Below are 21,227 nucleotides of genomic sequence, written 5' to 3'. Positions count from 1 at the left end.
AATTATTAGGGTTGCCTCCAATTAAAAAAAATGGGAATGTGACTTTCTTTACATTAGTGCATAATTAATGCTTTTTCAAAGTCAATATGCCTCCTGACTTTAGTTGACTAAAATTGGAAATACTCTATCACTTGATTGCAATTAGTGTCTGTCTTATTGATAAAATGTATTAACTGTTGATTGTTCTACATGTATGTGAAGGTTTCATCTTAGAAGGCAATATGAACAAAATGAGGAGTAAAATATCCTATTTAAAAAATCCTGTTCATATTGCAAATAATAAAAAAGTTATCCTGTAAGCTGTAATGCATGTGTCACACTCAAATTAATGTCTCCCTCAAATAACAATAACTGAAAGACCTACAGCAGAGTTTAGGTTTGAGGGGATTTTTTTGTTAGGGTTTTTTGTTTGTTTGTTTTGTTTTTAAATTAAATATTATTTGGGAAAGTTATTAATGTATTTAGTAGCCTTTGCATGTTTAGGCTTTAAAAAAGACAAACCCCCCTCTGCTTCTGCCACCTTTCCTTTTGTGCGGTATGTGTTCAAAAATCACCCAACTAGCATTATCTGCTTTTTCTTTTTATCATATGCAAAGGAAGCTGGGCTTCTTAGAAGAAAAAGGAATCACCGTATTAGTCAGGTGATTCAAAAGGTACATGAATAAGAGAGCATTATTTTAGAGATTTTTTTTCCTATAAAATGTTTCAGTTGAGACATTTTTAACAAACATGGGATCATGTTGAATGCATTATACGTGATATTTTAAAACACTGAAAAACACTTTAAAACTACCTTTGAACATTATAACATAAAAGTATGCTGTTTTCTCCCCTCCTTTACTTCCTCTATCTGTGCTCCCTTTTGCTCTTGCTATTGTACTATAACTCTTTAGTATTCCATATCTGTCCTCGTGTAGCACCAGCTAGTCCTCTTAAATCTCCCTACAAGCCTTCCCCCACCCGAAGCACCGACAGGAAGAAGGCAACTTCACCCTCCACTGCCAATGCCACGAAGGGGGCACCTGCAGCTGAAGTTACTCAGGTGAGTTTGTAATGGTTTTGATTTCACTGCTGGGTAAACTGATGCAGCTTCTGCTTGTTATGTCTCCCCCTTTGCATGAATACAAATCAAGTGCTTCCCCTGCTGTCAGAAACAGCAGTAGAAAAGTAAGCCCTGCCAACACCTGTTGCCTTTGTGCTCCTGTTAAGGAGCATTTTAATATCTTCTTCCTCCTGGGAATCAGTGTTGAGTGCTGGCATTGGAACACCAACACCCCTATTTTCAGAGAACTGAGGCACTGAGGTATATGTTTTTGGACTTGCTTGTAACTTCTGGGAATGGGGATGACAAATAGAATTTCCCCCAGAGTATGGCTGTCCAGTCTTGCTGGCTAATGAGCAAGCTCCATGTATTTCAGAAACTCCCCAAGTGTATTGATAATGCCTCTGTTTTACACCAATTGTTTTAATTCTTTCTGTGGACATTTTTAATGCTGTTTGCTTAAAAGATGCATTATCCATCCACTGCAGTTTCCAGAAAAGAAAAGGCAAGTCACTCACCTTCCCTGAGTATACACAGCTTAAGGCATGCTTTGAAAAAATTCTATGTTAGAGCTGTAATATTCACATAAGGTCCTGTATCTTGTAATACTTAATGATTGGGGGTTTCATGCCATCAAAATTAGCTGCAAGTGAGAGAACCAAAGCTGGGAGTAAAGATTTGTGTAGTGTCAGTCTTAGGTGTGATTCAGTGTTATGTGCAGCAGCATTTCTGTTTGCACTGCTTATCATGTCTAAGCAAGGGCATATGGATGATTTTGAAGATTCCACCCAGTGCCACCACCCCTCCCAAGAACTCTTGCAGAGGCTCTGATGTGTATTACTTATCTGAAATTTGCATGCTCTGCCCATGCAAGACAGGCGTGTGTGTGTGCTATGTCTGTGTAAAATAAAAACCAGTTAATAGTACATCAGTTGTGAGCTGCTTTTTAAAAAGCTTTTACAAGTGTGCCACACAAATCTCTTTATCTGTCATCTTGCTGCTAAAACAATCAAATGCATTTTTTGATTTATTGATCCAAATTATGGAAATTAAAATGAACCGTGCTTCTAGACTGAGAAGATAAAGAAGGAGAAGCGACCTGCGACACCTGGTTCATCATCTGGTATGGGATCTCCTCTGAGAAGGTCTGATTCTCCTGCTGCCATGTCCAGAAGATCTGCATCGCCTGCAACACCTAAGTATGCCTTTCTTATTAGTGGACTGATATCCTGTGGATTTCTTATTACCTGTAAATGAGGCATAGATTCTTGAGGAACTTCCTTTGAGGTGCTGTAGAAAATGTAGTTAATTCTACTTATACATACACACATATACAGATGGGTGAGAGGAGAGGTGTAGGTGACAAATCTGTTATCTGTGTGTTGGTACCCACGAGAGACAGTTCTCTCTACCTTTCCTCAGTCTTGAGATTACAGTGCATTTCATTATTCATGTGAAATCTTACTTCACATTTATTTTTAAATATGCTTTTTTTTTGTTTGGTTTTGAAGACACTGTCTAATGTGAAGAAATGCACTCATGATGAATACTAACTAGAAATTCCAGCCTTCAGTGTATGCGTTTCCTATTGTTGGCATGACCATCTGGTGCCATAAATACACTCAGCTCTGTGTCATCTAAGCCATTGGTTTTAACCTTTGCTCATTTGCAGACCTCTGTGGTTTTGTTGCTTTTTTTGTTTGTTTTGTTTAATGCAGAGCTGTGGATCTATAGCATACCTGGGCTTACTGTCAACTGACTTGCTTTTCTTGATTGTCTTTTGCTGAAAACAGTACTATGTGTACCACAGCTTGCAACTCAGGTCTAAGCAAATGGGTCAAGTTTCTTAGAACAGAATATTAGCTCTGGCTCTAATGTAGGAGTATGCTAAAGTAGTCCTGGTCTATAGTACTTGCCTAATTTATTTGGCTGGTTGGTTGGTTTGGGTTTTTTCCCCCTTAGACCTTGTTTGTGGGTGCCACTTCTGTCTTGAAAAGTGTCTGATTTATTTATCGTTTTTAATCTGAAGCTGGCCATATTTTGAACCTTGGCTTGATGATCCCCTTTCTGACAAATTTTTTCTGCCTGAAAAACCAGCTGGTGTTCCTTTTCTGTTTCAGCTCTGAGGGCATAGCCCTTTAGTGGGGGATGATTTTGTGTGTGAATCTGATGTTAGACAACATAAGGAAACCATCTGACTCTCAGCATTCTTTCTGGTTTCAACATCCCTTGCATGTAACAGGGACACTGCAGTTCTTTGTTTGTATTATAAGGCTACAAATTCTCGAACTTCCAATATTATCTGTGTAATGTCATCAGATTCTGTGGTATGAACTACATCCAGTTTGTGAAAAATTGAATGAAATGCAATATTAATGACAGTCACTTTTCTCATTACAGTTTTGAGCAGATCATTGTCTAGTACTGACACTCCCTGCTCAGAATGCATTTTTCAGTTTGTTCAGCCAGTATAAGAGACACACCATGAGACACATTTAGTTAAATAAGCAAAATGATTGGTGGGAAATGAATTAACAGAGTCAAGTGCTTCTTGCTGGGCGGACGAAACTTAGTGTAGAGCATCAGAGGAACATCCAGTGATTAAAAGAAAAAGTTCTTGGGAGAGAGCTCTTTAGTGCTTCATGAGAAAGGTGTCCCCAGTCTTAATCTGTAGCACTAATTTCCATAAAAAATTAGGAAATTATGGAGGATTTTTCTTTTTTCCCAGAGGTGCAAATTATTATAACCTTTGTAGAGTAAAGTATTTTCATGCCTGTAAAGAATATAGTTTTTAGAAGAAGAAACAGATGCAGCATGAAGGAATTAAGAAGCCTGGTGGGTTTTTCTGTGATTGTGAGCCACGGTAGTGATCCCTTTTTTTTTTTCTCCCCCTCCTTCTCTTTCTCAAGGGACTCTGATTCTGACCGTGGCTAGAAATGTATTACTGGGCATTTAATCTTAACATGGCCCAATTAGAACACCCTTGACCTTATGAGAGATACAGTAAATGGAATTTAAATCCATGTTTATTACTGATTGCAGAAAGAGAGTTCTGCTTCAGCACTTTCAGAACTTCCCCTCACAATTCTAAAATAAAAAAGTGCCCTAATGACCATATTGTATTATTAGATATAGATGATAATAGTGATAATATAATGTGCATTTTTTCATACAACTCAAATTCCACTGTTAATTTTCATTGAGGAGATAAGATTATACATTCTAAAGGAAGGTTCCAAAAGCTTTACTGCCTGTATTTAAATCTACTGACCAGCAAGATCATTATCTGACATTTAACTATAATTTTAATCTGACTAAATATGTATACAAATACTTGTTCTCTGCAAATCTAATGATCTTTTACACATTTAATCCTTCTCCTTCTAGCACACTATATGACTGAAAAAATATCTTGGAAGAAATAAGAATGCATATTGTACAGCATTAGTAGTCAGTGATCCTGCATAGCACTGTAACCTTTAAAGCTGTCGAGGAAAGAATCAAGTATGGCCAGTGATCTACTTGACAAAAAGTAGATCTACTTGACAATTAGCTGTATGCATTTCTTAAGAATGTGTGACTTGGCATTCAAGTTTTCTTGGTATTGTTCTAGTTACTAGTTCTTCACAGTTGTCATCTTGGTTTCTGAATGGCAGTAACTTGTCTTCTTAATATGTTATTTCATTATTTATGAAATAAAAAGCTCTTTTTATCATGGCAAAGTAACTGAAACAGGGTCAAACAAGACAATTAAACTTCAGCCTAAAGAGACACAGTGATTATTGGCAGAAGACAGTTGCAGTAGTTACATAAATAAAATGCTGATGTCTTGAATGGGCAGATTTTACCGAGATAGCAAAAAAGGTCAGCCCAAAAAACATCTGCTACAAGTGAACAATATAGATGTAAAAAGGAGAGAAGGGAAAAAATAAAAATATGTTGAACAACAATTAAAAGTGGGGAAGGAATTCAAAACTTGATGTTATTTGGAAGAGTTAATATATCAAGAAATGTCACAGAAAGAAATTCAGAACTATTATTTTAAATCTTAATGTGGATCAGCTGACAAATGAAAGTTAATAGATTAGAGAGTGTGAACAATTGAGAAATTGTCTTTAATTTTTTTCAATTGTTATTGGATACTGATGGTGTAAAGTGCTCCTTTTTTTCAGATCTTTCACAAGATCAATAATAACAGGATAGGGGTTTGGGTAATTTTTTTGTTTTAGGCTTCATTTTCGAAGATCTATACATTAATTGGTTTATTCTTGCAGTATCCCTCAGAGAATAGGTAAGCATGCTTTCTTATAGTTCAGGAAGGCAATAAAGCCTGTGTCCTTCACATGTCTTTGGGCAAATAATCCCTAAATAAATCAGTGGCACCTGACTGCATCAAGGAAGTAGGATTGAGTTTTAAGTGTCTTCAGATGAACCACAGTGTAAGCCAGTGAATAAAAATCGAAAGCTCTGACAAGTCTGTGTCACGTTCTTCTGCCGAAGCATAACCTCATGAGAGAAGGAGAAAGGGGGAAGGGAAAGGTGACTGATGACTCGTGTTTCATGTTTCCTTTCCAGATGCCAGGCTGGTCATTGTTCTTCGCTCATGGTTTCACTAACTGAGCCCCTCCTGGTGGTTCTGTTGGGTGACAGCCCCCTGTAGCCTGGGGGAAACGCTTTTGATGTCAGAAATGCACCCGCTCAGTCAAATTGCACAATACTGATGGAATATGAACATAGACTAGTACAAAACAAGTGCCCCCCAAACTCGTAAAATGTTTAAAAATGAGTTATTGGAAAGGTGTCTGCATGTGGTGAATTCCCCACGGAAGGAGCTTCTATGTCCTGCAGTGACCCATTTTAGATTTCATTTTGTGTGTGCTACATTTGCTACTCTTGGTTTTTGTTCTGCCTTGGAAAGATAACAATGGGTAGAAGGTTGGATCAAGAGTATTCTGAGGGGTTTTTCTGCAGTTAGCTCGATAATGGGCCGGTTCAAGATTTTGAAACGTCTGTAATAATGCAGCTATTCAAAAAGACTATTCTACAGACCTATGCTGACTTTCTTCTCTTCTAAGAAATGTAAAAGGGAAATGAACCTGTCTCTGGCTACAAAAGATCAAAACTAAGAGTGAAAGAAAGAAAACTGCTTTTGAGAAAGTGTCACAGATATAGCAAAAATGTCAGAACCCAGAAATAGCTTATGAGCAGAGCAATGCCAGAAAGCAGACTTGAGAACATGCAGGTCCTTGGTGCGGTTTCAGCGGAGTTTTTGTTGAATAATGGTGGGAAAGGGGAAAATAATGCAGCTCTGCCATTGCTGAATCTTTCTGATTTACAGTCAGCCTTGTGAACAGCCACAGTGACCTGGCACACAGCTGGCTTTCCAGGAGAGCAGCTGCTCTCTGCCCTGCTGTTCATGGCCAGAGCTGGGTGTGACCTCTCATTTGGGTGCTACTTGTGCTTTATTTTCTCTGCTTAGCAAAAGTAAGCTCAGGACCCCCTTCCTGAGACATCATTCTGCAGAATGGACTATCCCTTTTGTAATTGAATAAGAGCCTTTGTAATTAAGACACAGTGGATCCTCACACCTGATAGATGTTCTAGCAGTGCACGTAGGGGTCAGCTTCTGTCATGCTGCTGCCCCCATGCCAGCTCAGGGCAGTTAGATGAGAAAACGAATGTCTTCTTGGAGAGAGGAAGGTTCTTCTGTTTTCTCCTGTAAAAACCAGTTACTGAGAATGAGTAAGCTGTCTGACAGCTGACATGCTACCATTTCTTGGATTTTAATGATTTGTCATCGTAATTCTCTAATCCTTATCAGGCATAATTCTGTGTTTACTAGTTTCATATCATGGTTTAAACCTAAACAGGCTCCTATACAAGTGATTATATATATATATTTTTTTAATAATTCCATTTTTCTGCCTTCTCAATCAAGTTTGGCTCTTTCTGGTGTAAAGGAGCACAATTTAAATACTATTTAGAAGGAGTGCTTTTTCCAGTAGTAATTTGCCTGTGTCAAGGAATGTTGAAGATGCTAAGTTGAGAGTATGTTTTAAATACAAGGGGGAAAACAATGTTGATTTAATACTTTCTACTGGCATCCAGTAAATTATATAAAAACTCTGAAAGAAATATTCTTATTCCTGATGGACTTTCTCGGCTTTGCACTCCACACTCTTTTCTATTTTTCTCACTTTTAGCTACTTTATATGAAACTCTACTAATTTCTTGTTCTTCTGGTCGAAGAGCCTGTAGCAGTTTTGGTAAAAAAAAAAAAAAAAAAAAAAAAAAAAAGCTGCAGTACCTAAATAATACATTCAGCACATGTTTCTAATCCACCAGCTGAGCTGTACAGCCAGTCTGCTCAAATGCCTATGCAGTGCAAGATATGTGGCTCTCATGACTAGACTCCTTCCTACCGACCTCTTTGATTGTCATGTCTTTATTAGAGGACAATTACTTCTGTACTAATACTGAGAATGACTCAGCCTTAGTTATTAGCCTGTTTTGCTCCTTCTGTCACAACAAGTTAAATCAAAAGCTTTGCAAGGAGCGTGTGGTAAAGTTGGAAATGTGAACCAAAGACAGCGAGAAGGGATTCTGCTTTGAAGAAGTGTCTAATTAGCAAGAAGCACCCTCTGTGCTGCAGAAAAACATGAGGAAAATGTTTTCTCTTTATTTACCAATTATATTTTTATGAAATGCAGTTGGAAGTGACTGCAGTGATGAGGCACATGGGAGATGTACACGTGTAGGTGGGACCTCGAAATCTGCCTTTGCTTTCAGGACTTGGAAATCCATCTATATCCTAAAGAGGAACCCAAAGAGGATGCTAAAACCAGATTTGCTCAACACAACCAAACTCATTCGCTTCTCCCATTGCTGTTTTTTTCAAGAACTGGAATCAGGCTTGCCTGTTCACATCTTCCAAAGCCTGCTTCTGTCGTGGGACAGCGCAAGTCGTGGGTGGCAGCGGGACAGACAAGGATAGGGACCTTGCCCACAGCAGGCAAAGGAAGTGACCAGGGTCAACCAAAAGCCTGGTGACAGCCAACAAAGGCAAGCCCAAGGACAAGCCAGGACATCATGTCAGGATCAGCAGGTTAGGAAGCCAAGAAGAACAGGCTTACCTACAGCTGAGCTCAGCCAAGGAGCAAGGGCGAGGACCTGAGCTGACAGGGAGCTCCTGGGCCTGCGGGCAGGGGGTACCTGAGATGAACTTCAAATTTAGTTGGGTGCTACTGTTCCTGCATCCTGAGGGCTTTTGGAGTCTGTGGTGGCTCTTCAGTGGGAATAAGAAAGTTGGGATGGTGCAATACTCTGCAGTGTTTTCCTCCCCACAAGCCAGGCAGCTCTTAGTGAGCTTCTTGTATTTTAATGTCTCAGCCTCTTTCAAATGCAGTCTGATATGGTAGAAGAGAATCCTTTTTTCTACAGAATTCATGAGTTTGGGGAGGAGTTGAAAGATGCCTTATTTTTATTGTCTGTTCTGTAGTGCAAATGCTGTTCTGGTTAAAATTGTCTCTGACCACACAATACTATAGTTAGATCTGTACAAAACTTGCCACTCCAGTCCATTAATTTTCAGCTGTTCATGTTTTTCATGTTTGTGGTCTGCCAGAATGAGTGTATAGTCCAGAAAGCTTGTTATAGTATATGAAACTCTATACTGTGTAGATGAAAAAAGTGATAAGGGATAATACATTTATTTCATAATTGCATATCCAGGAAGAAGATTAGAAATACATGTGTGATGTTCACTTTAATGTAAGGTAATTTATTCTAATGAGACTCACATAAATCATTACTTTAAGATTGTAATCTCTTTATTCTTATACTGCTTACTCACACATCTCAGACTTTCTTAACGTTACAAGTGCTTGTTACTGGTGTTACATAAATAATGAATGGTGTTTGTGTGTAGTTTTATGTTTCCTGGTAAACTATTCTCTTTATGTGCACCTATTTTCAGTGGCTATCAGGTATCTTTACCCTTCCACTTTCCCAGAACTGACTTCAGGGCTATCACTTCACCTGAAGTGTGCAACAGCCAGAGGAGCAGTGGGCTGCATTGCTGCTGTGCATCGCCATCACCACAAGTGCAGCTTGGGAAAGGCTGCAGGGGCTGAGTTTGGAGTCCATTGTGTTGGTGCTGACAAAAGCACTAACTCAGTGTCGCTGACAATACAATGGTTTGATTAGCTCTGTCTCTTTCTGTAGTGCCCAGCCTTACTTACCAGTACATATTGGTATTTGGTGCTTTTTTGGAAAATCAGACACTATTAGAAAAAGACCATGTTTGGCAAGGTGGTGTTCAGATGAAAGCAGCACACTGTAGCTCATTATAATTTCTACAGACAGAGAGCAGGCATAGCTTTGGTTTTCGTGTTGAGAAGGACTGTAGAAACAGTAAAGTTGACAGAATTCTTTTTAAGTGGTCATTACTAAAAGCATTGGTTTAGGTAGTCCACAATTTCCTATCTCTCACCTAGACCTTCGACAGTGTTATTGGTTTATTTTAATGAGAATTTTCCGTAATGGTGTGCACTTCCATGTCAGCTCCATGCATTTTAAGTTCTGATTGCATCCAGGTGGTTCTTTTCAGCATTGTGCAAAGCAGCTGATACTCCTCCATAGCCAGAGACAAGAAAGAATGAGAAATGTGAAGATGGAGTTTGATTCCAAGCTGTGTAACATCTGGCCTTGTTTGTTTGTTTTCCCTCATCAGGACAGTTGCAAAGACTTATCCTCAGTCTCCTAAAAACACCAAACAATATCCAGCTTCTCCTGTGAAGCATCGTGCCACTTCCAATCTCAGCCAGGAAACACCTAAAAAGAAAGCAGAGAAGGAGAAAGAAAATGTCAGTCACCTGAAGTCCCCAGGAGCACGTGCTGATGATGTGGGCCAGGTGGCTCCTGACAAGCATGTGCCTTCTGCTGGAAAGGCTGAGAACAGTGAAGGTGAGCCTTACTGCAAGATGTTAGTGTAAGGTACTGTGGGTCCCTGAGACTTTTAAACAGTGGTGAGCTGTTCTTTTCATGAAACTGCTCAGTCACAGGCTAATGAGAATGTGTAAAGATGCATACTGGAACCTGTGAATACACAGTTTTCACTAATGTACCAAAAGCACTTGTTAATGAGGATATGAAAATGCTGACATCCAGGGATGCCCTTATCTATTCCATCTTCTTTCTGCTGAGAATGCTGAAGTGTGCTTTTAAAAAGGTGTCTGGCCCATTTCAGCCTCTGTACGAACCTGGAATTGCTGGGCACTCTCTTTGTTCCCTGTCTGACTTTCCACCCTTGGTTGTCTTCTAGGGAAGATCACAGCAGGAACAAGTGATGCAGAAGAAGCTGCAAAAATTCTAGCTGAAAAAAGACGACAGGCTCGCCTGCAAAAAGAACAAGAGGAGAGGGAGAGACAGGAAAGAGAAGAACGAGAAAGGTCTCGCTATTGCTCTGTGAAAATTATTACCTAATCATTTCACCTGTGTCATTGAAGATGCTTGAAACTGCTAGTTTTGGAATCAAGCGGGAACTTCCAGGCAGTTGTTAATTTCGTTCATGTCAGGCTCATGTTTCATTAGTGTCTTTTGAAAGTCTCTATGATTAGTGGAGTTAGAAAATAATAATTTGGCCTCTTCAAGAGCCCTAAATAAACTATTACTTTTCCAAATACTTCAAGCATGTCCATGCTGAAGTGTAGTGCACATTGCAGTCTGGACATACCTGAAGTATTTTACAATGTAAAAAAATATTTGAGGTGGCTTTAAACGAGCAAGATCACGTAGCAGAAACAGTCTTGCCAGCAGTAGGATATGCATTAAATGGCAAAGTTTGAATCATTCATAATTAACCTGAAGTTCATCTTCCTGCCTAACTGCTGCAGGCCTTTAGGGCTCTGAGTGTGGGCAGAATGAGGGTTGCTGTGTCAGACCAGTGAAATTCTGGCTCTGTTCTGGGAAAGGCTTTAAGGTGGTTCTCCACATGGGATGCCAGTTGCAAGTGTCAGCAAACCATGCACTTCCTTCAAACCCCTAATAGGAAATCACTAACTCTGCATGTCTAGATTGAGCTTTGGGTTTTCTTATTAAAGACACAGTGGGTGGGATGGGAGTGGAATTACCAGCTCCTGCCATTTTGGCCCTGATAGAATGATAAGATTGATCACCTACAAACCAGTTCTTAAGGAGCATGATGTCCCTCAGTGGGCTGGGGAACAACACAGGTGGAATTTAGACCCACTCCTTCCAGGGTTCCACTGTGTTTTGTGGCTGTTACTTATCCCATCTGTTTATCTTCAGGTGAAGCAAAGGATAAAAGAACTTGTTTATAGATCCCAGCATTCTGGATGTCAAGTACAGGGGAAGAGGGTTGTCTTTGTTCTTCACACTTAATTTTATTATTGACACACTAATTGAAATTAGAACAGAAATGTTTTCTTTGATCACATATGTTTTTTTCAATGGAAATTATAACCTCTATGAAATATTCTAGGCATTAAAAGTAAGATTGCAGCAAAAGCATGATAGCAGCTGGAACTCTGAGCATGTGCTCAATGTCTTCACTGTATCCTGGCATCTCTCATGAAAATATGTGCTGATGCATGTGTTACTGATGTACATACAATAGAATTCATGCTAAATAAGATGAAGCCTTTTAAACCTTCTGTTACATTTTTGCAGGCTTGAAAGAGAAGAGCAGAAAAGAAAGGCAGAAGAAGAAAGACTTCGTCTGGAAGAAGAAGCTCGTAAGAAGGAGGAGGAAAGAAAACGTGAAGAAGAGGCAGCTAGAAAAAAAGCAGAAGAGGAAGCCAGGAGAAGAGCTGAGGAAGAACAAATGCTAAAGGAAAAGCAAGAAAAAGAGCTCCAAGCCAAACTTGAGAAACAGGTATAATCTCAAACAGAAATGTGAAATTTTTATACATGTAAAAAATACTTCTTAATATTTGCTGCCTGAAATAAATAATGGCCCTAACGTATTTTGCACATTTTGATTAGAGGGAAGAAGCAGAAGTCAAAGCCCGTGAGGCAGCCGAACAACTTCGTCTTGAAAGGGAACAAATCATGCAGCAAATTGAGCAAGAAAGGCTGGAGCGGAAGAAGGTGGGTATTTGCATCTCAGGATAATTATTTCATGTCTTGTTTAAATACAGAACCCAGGAAGCACCCAGTAGTATCTACTAACAATAATCTGGAGGGATTAGAGGTGAATAGTTATGCCAAATTTAGTATTTGTTACTTGCCTGTTAGGGGAACGTGGACATCAAAATTTGTAACAAAATGGAATTGCCTGAGGCAAATGACTTTCTACTAGGCACTGAGCAAATACAGAGCCAACCTCTACCTGAAAGGTTAAATGCCTGAGACAAACAAGGAATGGCATGCCAAGGCAAAAGTCAATTGCTGCCCAACCCAGGACATCACTAACTACTGAGAAACATGAGTGACTTTGTTTAAAACTTACTCAACAAAAGCTCTGTGTCATTAATTGAGAAGGTTTGTGATTAAGGAACAGCTTTTCCCCCACCTGGCTCTCTCTGGTTGCATTATGCAAGGAGCAGGATTGTCTGGCCACTGCTGCACACAGGAGAGGCTGAAGCTGCATAAATTAGCTTTGTTTGCAGCTGTGTGTCAGGAAAGAGAACAGCTGCAGAACCCCTGTCTGGTTACAGAAGGTCATCTATCTATATATGTTATTCCAGTATGTTTTAAACTGTTCACCACTGAACTGGAGGCATGTTGCAGTTGCAGATTAGACTATCAAACCAAAGTGTTTTACATCTCAAATAATTTCCTTTTTAATGAAGAAAGAAGGAAAACAAAAGTATGTTAGGATTAATGCCTTACACATTTCCAGCAAGAATAACTTTGGATATTTCGTTTTGCTCTTCTATTCCAAAAAGATTAACTTATTTTTAAAGGAATTGTTTGGAAAGAGTTGGAAAAGCAGCTAGATTAAAATAACCACTGTTGGTTTTAAACAAATGTGTTCCAGAACTGAGCATAACTCATAGCTGCAAACACCTGGTATTAAAAATACTTGTTTCTAAAGTGCATCTGCTGAGAAAGTCACATTCTATAAGACTTGATAGGTTAAAGCCAGCTGCAAGATGTTTTCTTTCTTTAATTTTCTTTATTTTTATTTGTTCTCCTTTTTCCAAGGCAGAGAGGATGTCATGACAGTAAAGATTCTTTGTCTGTTTTTTCTCCTGTCTCTTGTGTTACATATTCTGTCTGCCATCTCATCCTCAAATTTATTTTGATTTCTAGAGAATAGATGAAATAATGAAGAGAACAAGGAAGAGTGAAACCCCAGAAGTAAAGGTATGAAACAATATGTGGTTGCAGGATGCAGGATTTTTTTGTTCTGTTTTATTATCATATGTGGAAATTAAATTCTAGGGTAGTTCCATGTGTACTTAGGTACACTCTAGACCCAAATTTTAGATGCATTTCAAACTGAGAGGGACTGTTGCTGCAGTCACTGCTGCTGAGACACAGCTTTTTTGCAGCCTTTGCAGGTAGGATATTTGTCCCCCTCACTACCTAGCAAGGGACAACAGCCCATTCCTGCATGCTGGAGCTGTAAAGCTTGCTGCTGTTGATGTGTCTTCCTGCTTTGTACCAGGCAGTGAATCAGTTACTGAGCTCTCTTTGTTCTGCCTGTCAGGAATGTGGGATTGAAAAGAGGGCAGTTGTGTCCAGCTAAGAAGTGACAGTCAGGTTTTCATCTCTACTCAGCTAAGGAAACTGTTTGTTCAGTTACTTTCAGAGAATGTGTTGGGGTTTTGTTGGTTGGTTGGTTGGTTGGTTTTGGTGGTTTTTTTGTTAGTTTGTGGGGGGGGTTTTGTTTTGGTTTTGGTTTTGGTGGTGGTTTGTTTTGGGTGTTGTTGTTGTTGTTTTAATTTTAAAAATATGCTATGCCTAACTAAAAAGGGAAAAACGTCCTGTCTTGCTGTTGGTGGTCTTTGTCACCCTGTGGCCCTGGGTAGGCTCACAAGTTTTGAGTGCAATGGGTTCCATGAAGGTTACAGTCCTCCCTCTAATACATTACTTGATTTCAGAAGGAAGAACCAAAACTGGAGATCCCATCAACTTTGAATGTGGAAAAGCAACCAAAGGCCCTTGTTCTCAACCAGCCAGGTAAAAACTGCCATGTTTGTCTGACCTATTTTCACAGTTGAATCTCTTCAGATTTTTTTGATCTGAGTCAGAGCACTGTGTATGATCATAAATTCTTTGCTTTCATCTCAGAAAGAACAGCTACATTTGCATCAGTGACAAATGTTAGAAACTGGAGACAGCTTTGCTTTGCCACGTAAGCAAAAGCTGAATAAAGTTTCTCCTCCATTTTAGTACCTGATGTAGCATTTTTGTAAATGAAAAGTTCTAATCTGCCAATATGCTTGATTGCTGCAACCTACCTTCAAATTTTGTAGGTAGAAAAATTTTGCTCACAACCAAGCTTTTTATAGTATGACTAAATCTTACATTTAATTTTACTATGTATTTAAAGGATGATTAAATAAAATATTTACAGGCTAAGGTTTTTAGTACATAACATAAAAGATAAAACATTCTCTTCCTGTTTCCTCAAGTTTAAAAGATGTAGCATAAAGAGCAGTTTTGGAGTGGAATAGAGGAAGGGCAGTATAATGAATCATGGATTAAACTGAGTCCAGAGCATTGTCAGCCTTCCTTTCTATTCAATCTCTAACTTAAAACTATTAAAATAAAAAAGTTTCTACTGTGATAATTTCTAACTTTCTTTTACAGAGATCAATGGATTGGCAACCTGCCTGAAAAATAAAAGCTTAGAAAGTGCTGCTTCTGTAATCCCTTCCCAAGATGCAGTTGCAAATGGACTGAAGTCAGTTTCAGGACTCATTCAGCTGGAAGCTGTTGATGGGAAATCTAACAGCATGGAAGATTCAACAGATGAGGTTCAGTCCATGGATGTGAGGTACAAACAGGATCTACCAACAGGGTTGTGGAATTCCTATGAGACACAGGATTTTGGGTTTTATTTGTTAATACTTTTACCACTTTCCTTCTCACATCCCCCCACGGTGGCAGCTGGATGTGCCCTGGGTGTGTTCTGCTCCTGCCAGGATGCTCCTGGGTGTTTGACACTAGAGCCACAGCATCTCATCTCACTCTCACATATTTGGGGGAGGGAATTCTGAAATCCTTCCACAGTCCTTACTTTTGGATTCCAGGCAAGTTTGCCCAAACCTTTCAGACAGTTTTGTGAAAGCAGCTACTGTTCTGATGTCACCATTTTTTTTAATTTGGCTGCACAGCTGTGATGCAGGACCATTTCTGCCTCCATAGAAAAGAATAAAGAAAAAAATGGATTTAGAATTTTAAGTACTTAACAAATAGAAATGTATAGAAATCAGTAAATAACTTGTGGTTTTAAACTCTCACATTTTGTTTGAAGGATGTGCAGAAAAGAAGGATTTTTAATTTTAAGGGGTTTTTTATTTACATATGTGTATATATAGGCTGCTAATTTAAGGCTGCTAAGTCAAAGCTAGGTCTGAATTTTAAACATGGAATTTTTATACTGTTCTCCCTTAATCAGTAGGCCAGTTGAGCCTCTCATACTGTCTCAGTATTTCCAGTAAATATGCATAAATATATCAAAAATGCCCTGCTGGGACCTACCAGAAGACTCTGTAGCCCATTATTTGGTCTCAGAGAATATCAATAAGAAAAACCAGTGAGGGAGAGCACCTCAGCCTACCACTTCCTGCAATCCAAGATCACTGCAGTGTAGCCTTAGGGATATTGAGGGTGCCTTGGCCATTTATGTGGCTGTGAGTAAGTTGACGTGTTGCCTGTGAGCTTATCCCACTCTTTTTTTTTAATCAGCTGATGTTTGTGTCTAGGACCTCACCTGGAAGCAATCTGTACCCAGTCTCACTGGGTAGATTATGTTCTTTGATCCCTGTTAAACCCAGTTTCTTATTGCTGGCATTGGACACCCCTTACATCTTGTGTTGTAGGGTCTCATACATGATAGTTCTGCCCTCAACTCATTCACCACCTCATGATGGTTTTAGAAATGTCTAAATGTGAAAGCCTTTCTCTGCCTTCTCTTCTCCAAACTAAAGTGCATTAGCCTTGCTAGTGTCAGTAAAGCAGCTTGTTGCAGCATTTTCTAAGTTTAATTATGGGATTTCTATGTCTGAAGTATATCATAAGGTCTTAAGAAGTAACTTTTTATTTCAGTTTTGAAATGTATGTGCAAAAGTAAATGTTTGCCAGATCAGGACAATAATGTGAAAGATGCAATAAACGTTTAGGTAAAGGAATGGGACTGAAATAATGACCAATAAACTCAGTCCAGTAAGATTTCAGGCATGTGGGTTTAGGAGATGAGTGCTCATGTCACACAGCTACCACAAACCTTAATCATGAAGGGATATAGGTTAGGTATTACCTTCCATCCTGAACAGGGCAGCATCTTTTTTTCTTTGGATTAGGACATTCTCTGGGTAAAAGTTTGCTGCAGCTGTATTAAGATGACTGGTAGTTTCTGAACAGTCAGAGGTTTAATTTGATTGTTGCTTAATGAAAAGTTACACCTCTTATTCTGTGTCTTTCTTCCTTTATCTTTCGTATAGCCCAGTATCAAAAGAAGAACTTATTTCTATCCCTGAATATTCACCCATGAATGAACTCATGCCAGGTGTTTCTTTGGACCAAAATGGGATGAGTAATGCCAAGGCTCTTGAAGATCTCTTGGATTTCACAGGCCAAGCCACCTACTCCAAGATGTCCAGTGATACCCTTAGCCTAGATGACTGTAACAAAAACTTGATTGAGGGATTTAACAGCCCGGGACAGGAAAATACACTTAATTCTATCTGTTGACAGCTTCGCTTTTCAGCAGAACAGATACAGGTACAGTACTGTGATAAACATCTTAGGTATGATAAATTGCTGTGATTACTTACTAGCTTCCCAGAACATTGCAGCAGTTGTACACAGCAGTGTGGAGAGAGAAAGAAAGCTGTTCTCCTAGGTATTTAAATTCAACATAATCTTTGAGATTTGCAGCTGCCTTTCAATTGGCATCATCTGCAAACTGACTGTATCATAGCAACCACAAGTATCTGGTAAATGGAAATATTTCCTTTAGGCATCCAGAATTACTTCATTAATACAGTACCTTTCCTGTATATCTTTGGGGCCTATTTGCATGAAGAAAACCGTTAAAAGTGGGGCCAGTCTAGGCCATGGTGTTTATTGCTGGTGCTTACCCTTTTCTGCTGCTGTAAAACTTGCAGTGTAGAATCACATACCCTGAAAGGCCAGCATAGGAAAAACCCATAGTAGGCTTCAGTGACAGTTTCAAAGTACAAAGCCATAGTCAGGTTTTTTGGAAGAGTATATTCTCTAAATTGCAAAACTGAGGTCATCCAACGTGTGTAGCTGACTTGATATTCTTCTCTCTCTTTTTAATTGACAGAGGTAACAATTTCTGGAGGATATATATCCCTGTGATGCTACTGGCAGTAAAGTATGAGCTTGTCACTTGAAAAAGCTTCTGCAGTCCTCGAACACTGGATTTCAAATAATCAGAGCTGAATAGAACTTGTCTTCCCAGGGAATATGTTGAATAACTCGCTGCTTTTGGTAGAAACCAATGTTCTAGAGCCTTGATGTTTCAGGGAAGACGGAGCGTGCATTAGAATTTTGAGCTTTAGCTGCTAATAAAGCACTTATTTCTTCTTTAATTTAAAATTCATCTCAACACTTCACTGTGATTTTTACCAGTGCATTTTATTTTAAAATAATTCTTCCCTAAGCTTGATCATACATCCATTTAGACATCTTTTTCTTGTAAATAATGATGGGGTTTGCCCACAGTGCATTGAAACAAAATAATATACTGTACTTTAGTTTTGTGCCTATCTTTTTTTGTCTTTAATAAGGAGTTATTGGCAACTTTTATGAGGTGTGTAATTCAAAACTGTAGCTGAAGAGGCTTAAAAAACGTATAGCTGCTGGAATCAAAAGAGCCTTCTTACTGGCTGTGGAGTGTGGGAACTATCCCTTTATGATTGTTGACACTTGTAGTCACTAGTGGCACTTACCAGTTAATATTAATTAGTCTGGGAGCAGCTATCAACTGTGTTTAAAATCATATTTGTGTAACACTTGTAAGCAAAGCAGGCAAAATGCCAAGTGTAACCCCTTAATATATATGTAGTATAGCTGTAGTAGATCCAAGTGAGTGATCGAGAGGGTGACACGTTAACCTTTGAATGTGTAGACACTTGATTGATACCAGCAGGCTTTCTATCACACAGAGAAGTATTTTGTCTTCCTGTAGGCTCAACAAAATGGGATTTGGTCAGCAGCAAAACAGTATGTGAGTGTCAGAAACACAAAGGCCAAAATGCACGCCGGGAACACTGGAGGCCCTTAACGTTCTGTAAACATCTCTATGGAGCTGTCCACATCAGGATGTACAAGGTCGGGACGTCACGTGCCATACAGTGTTAATTTCATTTCTGTCAGAGAACCTTTATGCTAGATCAGGTGCTGCTTTGAGGACATTGTGTCCAGTCCCTTATAAGAATAAATTATAAATACAATTCTTATTGAACACTAACACAAAAGATGTGAAAACTTGGGGGGAGGGGATGTTTTGCTTTTTCTTTCAGTTGTTTTTTTTTTCACGTATAAGAGTTCACAGCGTAGATTGACCTCAGTTGTAGCACCATTCTTGTGCTCTTACAAGTCAGCAGTGGGAAGGTAACCAGTGACATGATGTGCAATGCCTAAAAAAATCATACCTACAACAACCCAGCTCTATTTATGTTAGTGTACTTCAAAGAAATACTTTCTTTTGACTGTGCAGTAAGCTGTAGCATGGTACTGTGTCTTCCAAATTAGCCCTTCATCTATTTCCTAAATAATAAACAAACAGAAAGTTTGTTTTGCTGTAATACATTGTGTTCGACAAATGTCATATTATATTTTATTATGGTGTCATTGTATAACCTGTAGATTTCTGTATTTGCATGACCTGTATAGCATGTATAAAGGTGAAATACATTTTCATTTATGAATCTGACTTGTTTCTCAGCACTTTTTATTCCTACAATATGACTGATTTAAAAATACCTGTACGTTAATTTGTTCTGAGATATTTTCTGAAGGAGGTTATAATACTGAATGAAGGAGTGGTTGTCAAAACCTCAGAATATTTCACCATTGTTCCCATTGCCACATACTGGTTTGCTTTCTGAGGTCCTGCCAATACATTGAGGAAGTGCAGGCTGGTGGCTGAAGAGCCTTAAGGCAAGGACTCCAAATTGTGGCATGCAGAGGGCTGGGGACAGTATAGGGACCAATTTGCAGCCCCAGCCTCTGCTCTCTAGCAAAGAAAATAAGGAAAAGAAAACTTGAGAGCTGTGGTAAGTAGACAGTGTTCCTGTTTAGTGTGCAAGAGCTGTTCTGGAAGAATACCTGTGGCATAAATGCTGAACTTCTCTTCAAGCTACGTGCTCACACTGCTGCTTGGAAAGCGACCAGCCTGCAGCTGCTGATAGTTCTGTAGTGAAATGCTGAGGGAATTTTTTTTTAATATATTTTTTAAAAAATCATCACTTCAGTCAAAATTGCAAATGAGACAGTCTGGTTTTATGATGAAATATATTAATACTTTCCATGGTGACAGTTCATTTCATTTGTATTGATTCCTGAAACATTCATGTTATTTGCCCACTCAATTATTTACTAAGATTGAAGGAAAGAAGATGAGTATTGGTGAAGAAATTGTGTATTTACCTTTATATTTGTTTTCAGATGTAACTTTTCAAATTTGGCTGAATATCTAGAGTAGGTACTGTCAGCTGAGGGGTTAAATACCTTCTTTTTCCTTTTGATGATGTAACTTCTTCACAGCAGCACCAACCCATTGTTTGCTGTCTCGAATCAAGACTGTGCAGTGAGCTTTACTTTGAATTTGTCAGTGGTCTTGCAACTGCAGCGAAGGATCACTAGTGATTCACACAAGTCCTTGACAGAGCTTTTCTGCTGTTATTTTATATAACTATTAGTAAGTTTCTAATAGAGAAATAACACCTGTGTGATATTTGGGCGTCACAGTAGCTTTCTGATTAGGTTCAGCACTTTCCACGGTGTTGCCCTGGGAAATGGCACCCAGAGCTTGCCTTGGACCTCTTGTCTCTGCAGGGAGTTCATTCCAAAATAAAATTGCATCAGTGAGGGGTGGATTTGGAACCCCAAGCTGTTCTTTATCTGGCAATGAACAGCTAGAAGCAGGGGGAATCATCCTCTCTCCTTTCATTGTACAAATGTGTGCAGAAAGCTGCAGAAGAGCACAAATTGCTACTCTGGCTGGCAGGGTGGGGATCTTCCCTCTGGCATAAAGAGAGCAGCACCTTTCCCTGCTTCCCACCCCACCTCAGGTGCCCCTGCCATCACCCTGCTCCTGATGCAGGCATTGCCAGTGTGGCACTGCCCAAGGTAGCACAGTGATGGATGGATGGAGAATCCTGAGATCCCAGGATAACTGGGACCTGGGTATCTCGATCCCTGGATAATTGGGCTTCAATGCTGCACAGCAGCCTGGAAACCATAGGAGACATCCTTCCCATTAAGGTTTAAACTGTATTAAAATGTAGGTGGTTCAATATTCAAGAGCTGACATCTAGACCCTGAGGTTTATATCTTGTTTCCTCTAAGCCTGGCCTGTGTCTTGCACAAGAGGGAGACTGTCCTGTAAGGGGCACACATGAATCAGTGGTAATATGCTGCTCCTTTTCCTGATTTAGTGACGTGTGGGACTTCTGCCTTACTTCTCTCTTCTCCCTTCCTATTCAAGAACAAGGTAGAAATGGGAAAAAAGTCTCTTCATTTGCTTTCATTTCAGGATAATGTTGTTCAGGCTATTGGTTGCCTCCAAAACCAGCATGAAGAGTGGTGGTTCACCTATGCTGCCACTCTTTATGGGTGCACAGAGAGACCTAAAGGGGAGGCTGATTTTCAGTATCAATATTAAATTCTGAAAAGTGTATTATTACTGCTGAACCACTATGCTAGAATCTGAAAAATATATTGCATGTTATGAGTGAATGCAATTTTCTCTGGATTTTCTTTTTAATCTTCAGGAAAACAGGTTTTAAATTCAATC

General features: G+C 39.3%; 1 protein-coding gene across 14 annotated transcripts in view; it reads left to right on the top strand.

The window, feature by feature from the left end:
• Nucleotides 1-19,142, top strand: part of MAP7D2 (MAP7 domain containing 2) — a 95,514-nt gene extending 76,372 nt beyond the window's left edge. For 12 of the 14 annotated variants that reach the window (XM_040056043.1, XM_040056048.2, XM_040056041.2 and 9 more), the window contains 11 exons: nucleotides 894-1,042; nucleotides 2,114-2,241; nucleotides 9,774-10,006; nucleotides 10,365-10,491; nucleotides 11,732-11,936; nucleotides 12,047-12,151; nucleotides 13,319-13,372; nucleotides 14,113-14,191; nucleotides 14,825-15,011; nucleotides 16,681-16,960; nucleotides 17,529-19,142. In XM_040056043.1, coding sequence (XP_039911977.1) covers nucleotides 894-1,042; nucleotides 2,114-2,241; nucleotides 9,774-10,006; nucleotides 10,365-10,491; nucleotides 11,732-11,936; nucleotides 12,047-12,151; nucleotides 13,319-13,372; nucleotides 14,113-14,191; nucleotides 14,825-15,011; nucleotides 16,681-16,930 — 1,517 coding nt within the window. In that variant the 3' untranslated portion in view covers nucleotides 16,931-16,960; nucleotides 17,529-19,142. The remainder of the gene's footprint in view (nucleotides 1-893; nucleotides 1,043-2,113; nucleotides 2,242-9,773; nucleotides 10,007-10,364; nucleotides 10,492-11,731; nucleotides 11,937-12,046; nucleotides 12,152-13,318; nucleotides 13,373-14,112; nucleotides 14,192-14,824; nucleotides 15,012-16,680; nucleotides 16,961-17,528) is intronic. The other 2 variants (XM_040056052.2, XM_040056049.2) reach the window with 1 other exon arrangement.
• Nucleotides 19,143-21,227: the final 2,085 nt, after the last annotated feature.

Source organism: Hirundo rustica, chromosome 2 (genome assembly GCF_015227805.2).
Source record: "Hirundo rustica isolate bHirRus1 chromosome 2, bHirRus1.pri.v3, whole genome shotgun sequence".
Lineage (NCBI taxonomy): Eukaryota > Metazoa > Chordata > Aves > Passeriformes > Hirundinidae > Hirundo > Hirundo rustica.
This window is presented reverse-complemented; position numbering and strand designations above follow the sequence as displayed.